Source organism: Microtus oregoni, unplaced genomic scaffold (assembly GCF_018167655.1).
Source record: "Microtus oregoni isolate MIOR12 unplaced genomic scaffold, Mior012 000004F_ref0000308, whole genome shotgun sequence".
Classification (NCBI taxonomy): domain Eukaryota; kingdom Metazoa; phylum Chordata; class Mammalia; order Rodentia; family Cricetidae; genus Microtus; species Microtus oregoni.
The window spans coordinates 65,880,630-65,897,202 of record NW_024543063.1 but is presented as its reverse complement, the minus strand read 5'-3'; the positions used below and the strand labels follow the sequence as shown (position 1 = coordinate 65,897,202).

Below are 16,573 nucleotides of genomic sequence, written 5' to 3'. Positions count from 1 at the left end.
TCAACAAATTTCTACATAGGTGAGAAAAATTTTTCAAAACTTTAAAAGACCATGCTATCAATTGTGATGGCTAATTACGAGTTGATGCGATAAGAACAGCCCAGGAGACGGAACTGTGGACACGTCTGTGAGGATGCTGCTAGCAAGGTCTGCTGAGGTATCACTGGCTGGAGCCCCTCACTGAAGGAAAGGAGAGGGCAAGTGTAGCACTAGTGTTCATTGGCTGTCTGGCTTCCTGACCTTGGACATCACATGGCCATCTACCTCTTGCGCCTGCTGTCAAATCTTCCTTGCTATGATGGATTGTCTCCGTAAACTATGAGCCAAAATAAACCTATACTTTCTTAAGTTGCTTTTGTCAGAGCAACAAGAAAAGCAATCAATACAGAGGACATAAAAACATTAGGAGCTGTCTATGTATTGCAGGTGGGAAAATCCGTAAGATGTGGAAATTTGGTTCCTGCTTAAAAAGTTGAACACGAGATTGTCTCATGATCCAGAAATGCTACTGCTAGCTGTACCCAACAGTATACTCTGTAGGAGCTCAAATTTGTACTTGAATACTAATGGAGGGCAGTATTAATCACATTAGCCAACAGGCAGAGGCAACCCCTATGTCCACCACGACTAAAAGAAAACAAGACAATGGAATATTAAGACAAAAGAACTTGCTGCACATATGGCTGAGAGCTGATAACACAATGCTAAGCAAAGTAAGGCAGCTATTCAGTTCCCATAATTAGATAATAATTATTATATAACAAATACATATGACCTCATTTATATGATGTTACCTGAGCAAATTCAGAGATCAAAAATAGAGCCAAACTTCTCAGGTACTGGGGGACGAAACAGTATTTAAAGGAAAGAGTTTCAGTTTGGAACGATAAAAATGCTTAGGAGGGGTGGGTGAGATGTCTCAGTAGCAAAGGTGCTTGGTATGTTAGACTAGGGACTTGCCTACCATCCCCCTGGAAACCACATAAAGGTGGAAAAGAAGAACCAGTTCCACAAAGATGTCCTCTGCCCTCCAAACACATGCTGGGGTACACAAGCTTATCCTCCACACCCATCATGCTTTGTACATACATGCACATACACACACACACACACACACACACACACACACCAACAAAAAAGAGACAGTAGTGATGGTTGTACAAGCATAACAATGTGAATGTATTTGATGCCACTGGATCATACAACTAAAAGTTCTGGGCCTGGAAATGAATATGGCTTAGTGGAGGATTTGCCTAGCACACGAGGCCTTGGTTTTGGTTCACAGAAAAAAGAAACCAAAACGTGTTTTGTGTTGTTAATTTTTTGCCAGGATAAAATCCATTTAAAATTACAAAAAAAAAAAAAATCCTTTTCCCCAAGAATAGCACACATAGAGAAGACAGGCCATGTATGCACTACCTGTAGGTAGTTCTTGCAAGTGGGAATGTCTCATTTTCTTAAGGGTTACTATGATTTTTGCTTTTCGAGATAATCTTTTTCTTCTTGGTTTTCTGAATCAGGGTCTTATCCTGTAGCCCAGGATGACTTCTTGCAATCTTCTTGCCTCAATCTCCCAAATGTTGGGATTACAGGCGTGAGCCCTTATGCCAACTTCAAGAAAATCTTTAATATTTTCCCATAAATGAGAAATGCCCTTTACTCTCCTAAGTGTTAATGCCTCTAGTGTGTTTTTGCAATGTTCCATGCTTCTGTCTTTGATACCTTCTCATGTACAGGTGAACATTTATTATGCTGGGTCATGATGCAGTGTGCTTGCTTCTGCTAAGATAAAACAATGCAGGAAAAAATTGAGAACAACAGTATCATGTGATCCAGAGTACACACACACACGGCCAAGGAGACGGGTGACTTAATATTTTCCACCATTAAACAAGATTATGGAGGTAGAACAAGCTTGCCAAATTCAACTGTTCTAACTTCTAAAAATTGTAGCTTTCAACTGTATAAAATGTATATCCCTCCTAAGGCTATATTTTTTATTTTTAGAAAGTATATTATTTTTCAGAGAGAAGAATTGAATATTGTGATATATTATACTGACACACACATATACTTATAAATTAAAAAGCTTTTTTTCTTTTCAGCGGGCTTTGGTGGCACATGCCTTTAATATTAGCACTTGGGATTCAGAAAGCAGGTTAAGTCTCTTGAGTTCGAGGCCAGCCAGGACTGTTAAACAGAGAAACCCTGTCTCAAAAACCAAAAACCAAACCAAACCAAACCAATCCGATCCAACAAACAAACAGTCAAATAAAATCCTAAAAGTTTCTTTTCAAGGTGAAAGGTCTAAAAATGTACTAGATTAATAAATTATTTTTCTTTCCAATCATTGTCTTTTTCTTAATATGTAAACAATAAACCTCATTAAAATATAGTTAGGGCTGTAATATTTTTTCCTCTAAAGAGTACAGTTTTTGGGTGATTTTGGAATGCCTGGCCATCTTCTCCTACTGCACAGTATCAGCTATATAACTGGCATCTTAGTGCCCACCAGTCAGAGCTGTAGTCTCTGCCGCTGCTGACTCTCACTCAGTATGGGCAGGGGAAAGAGGTAAAATCCAGAACAAAACCTGGAAATGAAGTTGAATGGAAATTATCTAAAACTTCTTTGCTACAAAAGGCTGACTTCCCCTAGAAGGTAGCATTCACTAAAATTCCTGTGCAGTTGGTAATTAATCCATAGTTAATTATCAGGAGCTACACAGTCTGTTTCACGAAACAAATAAACCTAAAAGTTTCTGGGCATTCCAGAGACAACTGTAATCCCAGCAGCTGGAGCAGACAGTGAATGCAGCAAATGTGAAGTCAGTCTGGGCTGTGGAATGAGTTTCCATGAGACCCTGTCTCAGGAAAAATAAAGGCTTGGATAGCATATGATGTATTCCAGAGTTCTTGGTTCTAAGAGTGGACACAGCAATGTAAACAGTAGTCACAACAATGTGGATCCTTCTGCCTTTAATATAAGAGCAAAGAGGCATATAACTAATAAGAGATTTACTATACTGTTAAACACTGTCACTTAAAACATTACATAAGCAACATTTCATGATTATTCACTCATTCATACATTTAATTTTGGGTGCTGGGGATTGAACTCAGGGCCTTGTTCATATGGGACAAGCACACAAGCATACTTGCCAATTAAGCCTCTACCCCAGACTCAAGATTCTATGATTCTTCAAAGTGCTTAGTGGCTTCAAAGCCATCATAAAACGAGAGGCACTATAGTTAATATATATAAATAAAAAACTGAAGATTTTCAATGAAAAAGCACAATCACATTTTATTTACTTTGTAAATTTGCTAGTATATTTACTTTAGCTGTGGCATGGATGTAATAAAACTTATCTATGATGAATGCACTTTAATTATAAAGAATGGTCTAAACAATTTCACAAATTGTATTATACACGATAAAAATCATATTCTATTTCTACAACCTATTTTATATAGTTCACAACTAGAGATCCAGAGGAGATAAGTTACTTTTAAAGACAAGTTGATGAGGCTATAAACATCATTATGGCTCCTTGGTATTCTGATTTACTTTAGACCATCATGTGGCCACATTTTGATGGCTTTTTCTAACTTCAAGGTGTTGTAAAAGATAGGTTCTCTGCTCTATATTTCTCATTTTTTTGTTCTTTTCAAGACAGTGTTTCTCTGTAGCTTTGGAGACTGTCCTGGAACTTATTCTGTATATCAGGCAGGCCTCGAACACACAGAGATCCACCTGCCTCTGCCTACCGAGTGCTGGAATTAAAGGTGTCCACCATTGCTCAGCAGGTTACTTAATTTTTAATTACATTTTAATTCATGTTTGTGGGTGTGCATGTCACAGCACAGGTGTGAGGTCAGAGAACAACTTGCAGGAGCTGGTTCTCTACTTCTACTATGTGGATCCTGGGGATCAAATTTAGGTTATCAGGCTTGATAGCAAGCACCTGTCCCTGCTAAGCCATCTTGCCAGCCTATTAATACAGGGTTTTTTCTTTTACAATTGTTCTCTATATTATTTAAAGTAACCAGAAGACTGCACTGATATAGTCAGACTACTTTATATAAAATTGTGTTACATATCTTTAAATTAGTGTATACTAATTACAATAATGTTTCATTGTGATACTTTCATATGTGCACATAATGTACTTTGATCATATTTACCAAGTTATTTATAACTGAAAATCTGTTAAGTTTTATGGCCTTTTATTTCATAAGTACAGCTGTTTAAGACTTGGGTTCACTAAACAACAAAGAGGACCCTAAGAGAGACATACATGGATCTAATCTACATGGGGAGTAGAAAAAGTCAAAATCTCCTGAGTAAATTAGGAGTGTGGAGATCATGGGAGAGGGAGGAAGGGGAGCAGAGAAAAATATATTTAGTAATAAAAGCAATAAAAAAAGATGGGTTCAGACAAGGACAAAAAGCAGCCACATTCTTCACCAAATATCACACAAGACCGGTTTCCAGGCCACATACTAACATTCTTCTCTGAACCTGTTGAGCCAAGCTCCCACAGTTCAAACTATCCTTAGCAGTTCAGTCTTCCTTGTTCCTTCTAGTATGACTCATTAAGCCCACTTAAAGCATTCAACTGTTCTCTGAATCACAGTACCAAAGTTCATATTACTACAAGCAAAAACATGGTCTGGCCTATCACAGCAATTCCCCAGTTCCTGGTGTTAGGGTCTCTATGGCGGTGAAGGAGATGCTATGATTTCGGCAACTCTTGGAAAGGAAAACATTTGGGCTGCCTTGTAGTTTCAGAGCTTTAATCCCTTATCATTGTGGGGCATGGTGGCATGCAGAAGGAGAAGGAGCTGAGAGTTCTATATCTTGATCCATAGGTAGCAGGAGAGACTGTAAACTGGGCATAGCTTAAGCTACAAATCCTGCCCTCATAGTGACACACTTCTTCCAACAAGGCCACACCTCCTAACAGGCCACTCCTTATGGGCCAAGCATTCAAACATATGAGTCTATGAGGGCCATACCTATTCAAACCACCACAAACACAGTAAGGGGAGGCCCTTAGATGATTCTCAGAAGAATCATCCTGCCACTGATATTAATGAAAAGTCACAGAGTGAGGTATTCTCATTGGAAATGAAAACTGATCTGAGCAAGGCTGACCTCTCTTCTCAGCAGGAATGAAATACTTCCATATCTGAAGGAACCAGGGGAAGAAATCAAGCTTTGACAGTTGCTAGAGTAAGGCTGTGCTTTCCCCCCATTTTTGCAAGGGCTTTTGGTGGAATGCCCATGGAATCGGGGAAGCCATTATGGACGTTCTAGAACCATAAATCAAAATAAATTCTTCGACAGCAGCAATTTTCAGCCTGTAGATTATGATCCCCTTGAGAATCACATATCAGATATCCTGCCTATTATACATTACAATTCACACAGTAGGAAAATTATAGTTATGGAGTATCAAAAATAATTTATAGCTGGGGTCACCACTTCATGAGGAACCATATTAAAGGGTCGCAGCACAGGAAGGCTAAGAACCACTGCTCTACAGGTTGTTTCATCATGGTGCTTTTTCATAGCAGCAGGAAACTAACATAGTGGAGAGAATCTATTTTTATCATAATAAATATGCACTAAAATAAACTGCAAGGAAGTTTCACAAAGGTAACGAAAAACTTAGAAACTGAAAATTATAAAATATTATTAAAAAAATGAAAGATGACAAAAGTCTGTATTTATGGGAAGACATTCTATGTTCACTGATTTGAAAATGTAGTTTAGATGGCAGTATTACTTGAACTGATTCATAAATTTAAAGTGACTCCTATCAAAATCCCAGTAGTATATTTTGCTAAAATTAAAAAAAAGAAAAGAAAATCCATAGTAAACTTCATCAACTCTGAAGCGAGTTAGAACAGTTCAAGCTGTCTTGAAAAAGAAAATATTGGAAGACCTGTACTTCCCGATTTTATGACCTTCTACAACACTCCAAATCAAAACAGCTGGAAGCAGCCAAGAGCAGACCAGAACAGGGGCGAGAAGCAAGAGTTCTTATAAGAAGTCAACTGGGTTTTGGGAAGAGTGCTAGCACCATCTTTCCAGCAAAAGGCTCTGGTAAAACTGGTTATGTACTTGAACATGAATGAACTGGGTTTTCACCTTGTACAAATACAACAAATATATTCCAATGTATCAAAGACCCAAAATAAGAACTAATCTCATACAACTCTTAGCAGAAATAGATGAAGAAAAACTTCATGACATTGGTTTATTAGTGATTTTCTTGTTTATCACAGTAAGAGCACAGGTAGCAAAAGAAAAAAAATAAATTGACGTTTATTTAAATTAAAAACCATTTATATTGTTGAGTGTGGTGATGCATGCCTTTAATCCTATAATTTGGGAGATAGCAGAAGAAAGGGAGTTAGTGGTCAGCCTGGTCTACATAGTGAATTTCAGGCAAACCAGGGCTGAATAGTGAGATATTGTCTCAAAAACAGCAGCAAACCTTAAAACTCTGTCAAATACTGAGATAACACCCAGAATGTAAAAACTTTTATCTGATAAGGGAATGATACCAAACATATGATTCCTACAACTTAGTAACAACCCCATTTAAAAATGAGTAAAAGGCCTGAGAAAGCCTAAGCTAAGTAACCCTGAAAAGATGTTTATGACTCACACCTCCAATGAGATTCCGGTTTTCATACAGTGAGGGTTATAAGTAAAAAATAATTGAAAAGCTGCTCAAATGTTGCAAGGTTGTGGCGAAACTGGAGCTCACTCCTGGTGGGACAGAATAGTACAGCCATTGTGGAAAATGTGTTGGTTCCTTAGAAATTTAAACATGTATTTACCACATGAGCTAGTAAAAAATTAAAAGCAGGAACTGTGGTCCTGGCACCTCCATATCTGCAACATCATTCCTCATAACAACCAACAGGTACAAACAGCAAAAGTCTCTATCAGTCAGATTTAAGAACAACAGGATGAACAAATACTGCTATGGTTTGAATATGAAATGTTTCTCACAGCTTAAGCTTTAAATATAGACAGTGGTGCTATAAGAGAAGCTTGTGGATTAGGTAGGATGTAGGACCTATAAACAGACACAGACACACATACACACACACACCTCTCAAGTCATGGTCCCTAGCCATTTCCTATAACTACTGCTTCCTGCTTGTCACAAATGAATGCTACCAGCACTACCACGATTCTCTGTCCAAGTGAATGGAGACAAATGACCAAGAACTGAACTTTCTCAAACCATGATTCAATAAATACCCTTCTTATATTGGTTTTGGTAGGTATTTGTTCATAGGAATGCAATTATCATGGGCTATTATCAAGTTTTAAAAGGAACAAAATTCTGATACATGAAAAAGCTCTAAAGTATGAAACTAAGTGCACCAAGAGGAAAGGGCAAGCACTGCAGGGTCTGCTTATGTGAATTACTATTACTAACAGACAGTGCAGGAGAACAGAGCTTACAAGGAAGAGGGAGAGCAAAATAAACATGGCTATTTAATGTGTGGAATTTCAGTTTTGATGACAAAAATGTCTCTGGAGATAGATAATGGTGTGGAAGTTTGAATAAGAACAACCCCCATAGGCTCATATGTTTGAATGTTAATAGAGAGTAGCACTATTTGAGGATTAGAAAGATTAGGAAGTGTGGCCTTATTGGAGGAAGAGTGTCTCTGGGGTTGAGCTTTGTGGGATCAGGATGTAGATCGTAGCTACTCCCCCAGCACCATGTGTGGGCCATGCCCTCCAGCACGATAATAATGAACTAACTCTCTGACATTGTAAGCCAGCCCCCATGGTCATGGTATCACATCACAGTGACAGAACAGTGACTAAGATAATGGTAAGAGATGTAAAATAAGATGAAAGTAGCTGAATGCTAAGCACCACAAATTTGTACATGTAAAAATGGTTGATGATAAATTTTATGTATATTTTACCTAGTATGTAAAAAAAAAAAGAACTGGACACATGAATACTCTGTTAGGATGTTCTTCACAGAGATAATGGCTAGCAGTTTTGAAATTATGTGTATGCGTTGAAGAAATCAACTAGACAGGTTTTTCATAGTAAGAAAAGGAAGTGTGCCCTTAGAAATATGGTCAGTTCTAAAGCTGGAAAAACAAAGTGGACCTGTTTTATCAACAAATGCCAAGTATAGGGTTAAAAGTAATGACTGGAATGTAGCAGGATACAAGATTAACTCAAAAAAATCAGTAGCCCTCCTGTACACAGATGATAAAAGGGCTGAGAAAGAAATCAGAGAAACATCACCTTTCACAATAGCCCCAACTAGCATAAACTATCTTGGAGTAACTCTAACCAAACAAGTGGAAGACTTGTATGGCAAGAACTTTAAATCTTTGAAGAAAGAAATTGAAGACACCAGAAAGTGGAAAGATCTTCCATGCTCTTGGGTAGGAAGAATTAACATAGTAAAAATGGCAATCTTACCAAAAGCAATCTACAGATTCAAAAATTCAAAAATCCCAGAAAAATTCTTCACAGACCTTGAAAGAACGGTACTTAACTTCATTTGGAAAAGCAAAAAACCCAGGATAGCCCAAACAATCCTGTACAATAAAAGAAGTTCTGGAGGCATCACAATCCCTGACTTCAAACTCAACTACAGAGCTACAGTACTGGAAACAGCCTGGTATTGGCATAAGACAGACAGGAGAACCAATCGAACCGAAGCGAAGACCTAGATATTAATCCACACACCTTCGAAAACTTGATGTTCCCACGCCTTACACAGCTGTATCTAAACCTGAGTGCTTGGTTGTAAATTCAGTTTCCTGTCTTTTCCATGCTCTGCTTGCTTCTTTGTGGCCTATAGATCCCCCTGTCCTTGGAAGAGAGATTTGCTCTGCCTTACTCTTTGGTAGCAAATTGGTCCAATGATATACTTTGGACAATAAAAAGGGAGAACGAGAAAAAAAGTAATGTCTGGACACTGAAAGAGACAGGAGGCAAACTTAGAGACTCCTGGGTTGAAGCTGGGATTCTATACATCAAAATCTCAGGATTTTAGAATAATAGTAGTAATATATAATCATATAATAATAGAATACACATCTAAAAACTCACTTATGTATATAAATTACTGAATATCAACTTCTTCTGCAAAAAAATCCCCTCTACCTGGCTGCGAAGCTCTTAAAGCTCAGACAGTAAACAACTGAAAATGGCCCCCACTTGGAGAGGTGAGTATCTGGGTCCCCACCTGGAGGGCTCTACTCTTTAGGCCCTAGCCCCTGGAGGCATATCCTGTGCCCTACTCCCACCCAGCCAAGCCCCAGAGACCTGGGAGCAGCCTCTACATACCCCCACCTTCTGCACCCACCAGAGCCTTGGCCCTGTCTACAATTGCAGGAGCCCCAGGTCAGCATTAGTGACCACCAGAGGCAAGACCAATCTGTACCTGGAGGAAGATCGACCACATAAGCTACAGGTCCCACTTGCACCCACTGGAGGAAGAGGGACCCCTGAAGCACTTGCACCCACTGGAGGGAGAGATGGGCACACGCCAGTGCAAGAACACATAAAACATAAGGAGCAGTATGACACCACCAGAAACTGGTGGTCCCACACCACAAGACCTGAACAGCCCAACACAGATGAATCAGAAGAAAAGGACCTTAAAAATAACTTAAAGAACATGCTAGAGGCCCTTAAAGAAGAAATGAAAAAATTCCATTAAAGTAGAGGAAAAGACAAACAAAAATGGGAAGAAATCAACAAATCCCTTAAAGAAAGCAAAGAAAGCCAAGAAAAAAAAAAACATTCAAACAAGTAAAGGAAATGGTTCAAGACTTGAAAACTGAAATGGAGGCAATAAATAAAATACAAACCGAGAGAATTATGGAAATGGAAAATCTGGGTAAATTATCAGGAATTACAGAATACAAGAGATGGAAGAGAGAATCTCTTTTTATGAGGCTACAATTACCCTGATGCCCAAACCACAGAAAGTCTCAACAAAGAGAATTACAGACCAATCTCACTCATGAACATTGATGTAAAAATACTCAAATTACTGGAAAATAGAAATCAAGAACATATTAGAAAAATTATACACCATGTCCAAGGAGGCTTAATTCCAGAGATGCAGGAATGATTCAACATATGAAAATCTGTCAATGTAATAATCCACCATATAAATAAACTGAAATAAAAAAAATACGACCATCTCATTAGATATAGAAAAAACCTTTGACAAAATCCAATAATATCTAAACATAATAAAGGCAACATACTGCAAGCTAACAGCTAACACTAAACTAAATGGAGAAAAACTCAAAGAGATTACATTAAAATCAGGAATAAGAAAAGGTTGTCCACTTTCTCCATATCTACTCAATACAGTATTCAAAGTTCCAGCTAGAGCAATAAGACAACAAAAAGAGATCAAGGGAATACAAATTGGAAGGGAAGAAGTCAAACCCACTATTAGCAGATATATGATAGTTTACATAAGTGACCCAAAAAATTCTACAAGGGAACTCCTATAGCTGATAAACACCTTTGTAATATGGCAGGACACAAGATTAACTAAAAGAAAACCAGTAGGTCTCCTATATACAGATGATAACGGGCTGAGAGAGAAATCAGAGAACATCATCCTTCACAATAGCTACAATATAAAATATCTTGGGGTAACTCTAATCAAACAAGTGAAAGACCTGTATGACAAGACCTTTACGTCTTTAAAGAAAGAAATTGAAGAAGATACCAGAAAATGGAAAGATCTCCCATGCTCTTGGGTAGGTAGGATAAACATAGTAAAAATGGCAATCTTACCAAAAGCAATCTACAGATTCAATGTAATCCCCATCAAAACCCCAACACAATTCTTCACAGATCTTGAAAGAACAATACTCAACTTCATATGGAAAAAAAAAACCAAGCCAGGATAGCCAAAAATTCCTGTACAATAAAGGAACTTCTGTAGGCATCACTATCCCTGACTTCAAGCTCTGCTATAGAGCTATAGTAATGAAAACAGCTTGGTACTGGCACAAAAACAGACAGATGGACCAACGGAATTGAATTGAAGACCCTGATATTAATCACGCACCTATGAACACCTGATTTTTAACAAAGAACCTAAAGTTATACAATGAAAAAAAGAAAGTATCTTCAACAAACAGTGCTGGCATAACTGGATGTCAACATGCAGAAGAATGCAAATAGATCTGTATCTATCCCCCTGCATGTAAGATAAAAGTATCTGAAAGAGAAAAAACAATTCCTTTGGATAATTCATTGGTTTGTAATATAATTAATGTTGATGCTTTTAAAACAAGCATGTTTCACTATGTATTTAAAGTTAGTGTTTTATGGTGTATAAAATCATTTGTCTTTGCATCATGTGCCATAATCTGACTCCCAAATTCTGCCCTGACGACCTTTATTCCTGTATTAACTTGCTGACTTGGCAAAGGGTTTGCTGTAAGTTAGTGAGGAAAATGTTCCTGTTGAGTTAAAAAGTGTGATATGACAATTTACAAAATGACATTATAAAAGTACTTTTCTGTCAAAAAAGTAGATATTCAGTAAGCATATCGTGAATGAGGAAAAATTATGCAATAGATTTGAATTAGTTACTTACGTTCCACAAAGGAAGTGAAGAGCATCCTAAACCTGCTAAGCCGACTGCCTTCATCTGCCCACATCCGTATCACTCCCACTCCTGTTTTCAGCATTACATCATTAGCCACAGTGCTACAAAACTTGGCCTTCAGATTTTCAATAGCACTGCTTCCATCATAGACCGCCACAAAATTTCTCTTGCATTCATTTGAGTGTTCCATTTGGTAATCTAAGAACCTCAAATAAATCTGTAATACCAAAACACAAGAGTTTTTAAAAAAATACTTAAAAGTTTTCTATTTTACGATTCGGTCAACATAGTAGACTGAATTGTAATGACTGACTGAAAAACACAATGACAGAAGGATGATACCTCAGTAGTTAAAGGCCTAAGATTAACAGTCTTACTAATGGATCCAAACATTAAGAAATCTAAATATGCTTTTTTTTTAAACAAAGAGTATTCTTACATAATCTAATCTCATTATAATGATAATTTCATGGTATTAATATATAAAGGAAATAAAAGAATTGCTCAAAGTTTTTCTATTCTAACAGTTATTAGTGGTACTTTCAGTTTTTCTGTGCATTCTATTACTTATCTATGTTCAAGGCAACATCTCATATAGCCTAGGCTGACCTTGAACTCAAAATCTAGCCAAGGGTGACGTTGGATTTCCAATCCTCCTCTTTCCTCCATCCCAGTGCTGAGATTACAGACATATGCCACCCCACCTGGTCTTATGCAGTGCTGGGAGTCAAAACCCAGAGCTGCATCCATAGAAGACAAGTGCCTTGACAGCTGAACTGCATCCCCAGCCTTTTCTGTACCTCTCAGAACCTGAGTTTAACTATAAGATGCACAAGATAATGCACCCCACTTCTGTAGTAACACATCACTAGGCTCATCTACAGTCTTTATTCCAATCCTCCCCCACACAGCACCCTATCATTTACTCACAATTCCACTGCTACACACTTAAGCATTTTTAAAATTCTACTCTGTAAATAACACTTTCTACTTTTCAGACAAAACATAGCTTCCGTATTATAACCACTATTAGTGTTTGCTTTATTCATTTTATAAAATTTCTTAATGTAAAAATGTAAATCTTCAGACAAAAGTAAACCAACTTGCAATAAATAATAAGTCAATTTTTATATTCTTTGCTACAAAGACTATGCATTAATCTCTAACAGAACCTTATAAAGTATTGTTATTTATAGCAAGAGAGATCCAACCTGTTCAGGGTCATATGGAGCAGAGAGTTTAAAAATAGATTCATTTTGATTTATGTGTATTTGTAGGTTTTTGTGTCTGTCATGTGTATGCAGGTATCCATAGAAGTCATAGGAAGTTACCATAACTCCTGGCGCTGAACTCACAGTGGCTGTGAACCTCTAATACAGGTGCTGGGAACAGAGCCGGCTTCTCTGGGAGAGCAGCAAGTGATCTTACCTGCTGAGCTACCTCTCCAGCTCCCAAGGGTAAGAATCTGAACTCAGGCTGATTTGTGTTTAAAGTGTGTGTTTCTCAACTTTAAGGGAAGCCTTACATTTACACACATACACATATTCTCACTTTTTGTCTCTACTTGCCTTGTCGGTGCTATAATTAAAATTTCCTTGGGTGAAAAGCAGTATTTCCTCTGACTTGTCACTGGACTCAACCTCCCAGATGTCACTCATGAGGCAGTGGTAGTCTTTCTACCCTTAAAAGGCTTAACCCAACAAAATCATGGCAAAACAGCATCCTATATAGCAAATTCCTGACTAGCCTGAACTACATGAGACTCTGCCTCAAAAAAAAAAAAAAAAATCCCCAAACCAATCAAACAAAACTACCTATAGCAAAATCCAGAACAAGCTTGGCGAAGTGGTGCCCACCTGGAATCCTAGTACTCGGGAAGTGGAGGCAGGAGGACCAGGAACTCAGACTTGCATCACATGCCAAGTTCAAGGGTCACCTGGGCTACATAATAGCCCAGTGAGAAATCAAAAGTAAAAATATTAAAAAATAATTAACATTAATATTAAAATAAAGTATATTTTAAAAATTTAAAATTATGTTTACTATTTGTCTGTGTCTTGGTTGGCTTTTGTTAACCTAATACTAGACATCTAGGAAACAGAAACATCAGTTGAGTAAATGCTTCCATCAGATTGCCTGTAGGAAAGTCTGTACAGGTTTTCTTATTTAATGATTGATGTAGGAGGACTCAGCTTGTAGTGATATTTTGTTTGTGTTTTAACAAATAAACCTGCCTGAAGATCAGAGTGCAGAGCTAAGCCACTAGAGACCAGGGCAGAGGGAATCTCTGTTAGTTCAAGGCTACCCTGGACTACATGAGATTGAATCTGTCTAAAAGAGAAACAAGCTCACACAAAGGTGATCCCAGCACTAGGGAGGTACAGACAGGAGTGATATGGCTGGGTGGAGAGAGGAATATAATGCGAGAGGAGACAGGAGCTCATGGCAGTCTGAGGTTTGGTGGAGACAGCAGTACTCTGGAGATGCAGTCTGAGGACAGGCTCGCCCCTTTAATCTGAGCATTGATAAAGGTAAAAACTCTCTTTTATATAGTATATATACTTCTCTGATCTTCAGCATTAACCCTATATCTGACTCTGGGTTCTTATTATTAATACCAATTAGAATTTGTAATATATCAGCCCACTGTAGGAGGTGCCATATCTGGGCAGATTATCTTTGGTATATAAAAAAGCAAACTGAGCAAGCCTGTAAGCAGTAAGGTGCTATGACTTCTGCTTCAGTTTCTGACCTGACTTCCTCAGTGATGGACTGTTACCTGGAAGTATTCAGATAAAATAAACCCTTTCTAGGTATATAGAATAAGCAGTTTTCATTAATTCACTATTTATGTAATAAAAACACTCTGTTCATGGTTCTAACACTATAATTTTATCTTCCATTAGATTGTAATGTCTTCATAGAGAAGGATCATATGCTAAATCATAATCTATCATATTCTTGCTCACAGAAGGTAATAATTAGTTTTTTTAAAATTTATTTATTTATTAAAGATTTCTGTCTCTTCCCTGCCACCGCCTCCCATTTCCCTCCCCCTCACCCAATTAAGTCCCCCCCCCCCCGCAGCCCAAAAAGCAATCAGGGTTCCCTGTCCTGTGGGAAGTCCAAGGAACCCCCACCTCCATCCAGGTCTAGTAAGTTGAGCATCCAAACTGCCTAGGCTCCCACAAAGCCAGTGCGTGCAGTAGGATCAGAAACCCATTGCCACTGTTCTTGAGTTCTCAGTAGTCCTCATTGTCCGTTATGTTCAGAGAGTCCGGTTTTATCCCAGGCTTTTCCAGACCCTGGCCAGCTGGCCTTGGTGAGTTCCCAGTAGAACATCCCCATTGTCTCAGTGTGTGGGTGCACCCCTTGCGGTCCTGAGTTCCTTGCTCGTGCTCTCTCTCCTTCTGCTCCTGATTTGGACCTTGAGATTTATGTCCGGTGCGCCAATGTGGGTCTCTGTCTCCTTTCATCGCCTGCTGAAGTTTAATATTCAGAAGGATGCCTATATGTTTTTCTTTGGGTTCTCCTTATTTAGCTTCTCTAGGATCACTAATTATAGGCTCAATGTCCTTGGTTTATGGCTAGAAACCAAATATGAGTGAGTATATCCCATGTTCCTCTTTTTGGGTCTGGCTTACCTCACTCAGGATAGTGTTTTCTATTTACATCCATTTGCATGCAAAATTCAAGAAGCCCTTGTTTTTTACTGCTGAGTAGTACTCTAATATGTATATATTCCATACTTTCTTCATCCATTCTTCCATTGAAGGGCATCTAGGTTGTTTCCAGGTTCTGGCTATCACAAACAATGCTGCTATGAACATCGTAGAGCATATACTTATGTTGTATGATAAGGCCTCTCTTGGGTATATTCCCAAGAGTGGTATTGCTGGGTCCAGGGGTAAGTCTAGGCTCACAACCATAAATATAAATAATTAGTTTTTTAAAACTACAAATTAGATCAGGTTGTGAGGCAGACGGAAGGAGAGAATATTGGGAGAGACAACTGGAATCTCTGGGATGAGCTAGAAACCTAGGAATCTATGACTTCTAGCAGTAGGGGATATGGAGCCTAAACTGGTCATTTCCTGTGGAGTGATACATCAACGCAGCCACACAAGGCCCACTCCCTGGGACAGAACCCATGCCTGATACTGATAGAGTGGCCCAGAGTCTAAGACTAGATAGGCCCGAGAGCCTGGGGGAAATTCAACTACTACTGCTCTGCTAAAGGAACGAAATAATAAAATGGCTCCTGTCAGTCAGATACACTCATAGATCAGTGCCTTACTCAGCCATCCTCAGAGATGCTGCCCAGAGAAGCTACTGCAATAGATAAGAACAAAAACCAGAACAAAGTACAGAGTGAGAAACCTCTGAACACTCAGCCCTAAATGGGATGTCTTCATTAAAACCCTTTCCTCAGAGCTCAAAAAAAGTGAGAGAAAAGGCAGAAAGATTCTAACAGCCAGTGGGAATGGAGGACACCAAGGCAGCGAAGCCTTCTAAACACAACAGGACTGACACACATATGAACTCAGGATACGGTGGCAGCAAATACAGGGCCTGAATGGGTCTGTGCTAGATGAGGGTCCAGTGCTGAAAGAAGTGGATACAAGATCCCAGCTTGGACTCAGAAGTTAGTTCCAATTAATAACCCCTTGCAAATGAAGTTTCTTTTCTCTCTTGAAAAAGGGTTTCTCTGCATAGCCCTGGCTATCCTGGAACTCTCTGTAGACCTGGCTGACCTCAAACTCAGAGATCTGCTTGGATTAAAGGTGTGCACTGCCATGTCCAAATCACAGTGAATTTAAGTCTGTAAGTTTTATATTTTTCACCAAACTTGAGATTGTAAAAGCAAACACTTCTTCTAATGTTTATTCTACACTAAGCTTTTTCTTCATAGATTAGAT

The 16,573-nt window shown here is 38.5% G+C and overlaps 1 protein-coding gene across 4 annotated transcripts in view; it reads right to left on the bottom strand.

Moving 5' to 3' along the window:
- Neto2 (neuropilin and tolloid like 2) overlaps positions 1–16,573 on the bottom strand; it is an 81,690-nt gene that overhangs the window by 24,444 nt on the left and 40,673 nt on the right. For all 4 annotated transcript variants that reach the window (XR_005974160.1, XR_005974161.1, XM_041650115.1 and 1 more), the window contains exon 7: positions 11,643–11,871. Coding sequence is in view for 2 of the 4 variants with exons in the window: in XM_041650115.1 (XP_041506049.1) it covers positions 11,643–11,871 (229 nt within the window). In the remaining 2 variants the exon portion in view is untranslated. The remainder of the gene's footprint in view (positions 1–11,642; positions 11,872–16,573) is intronic.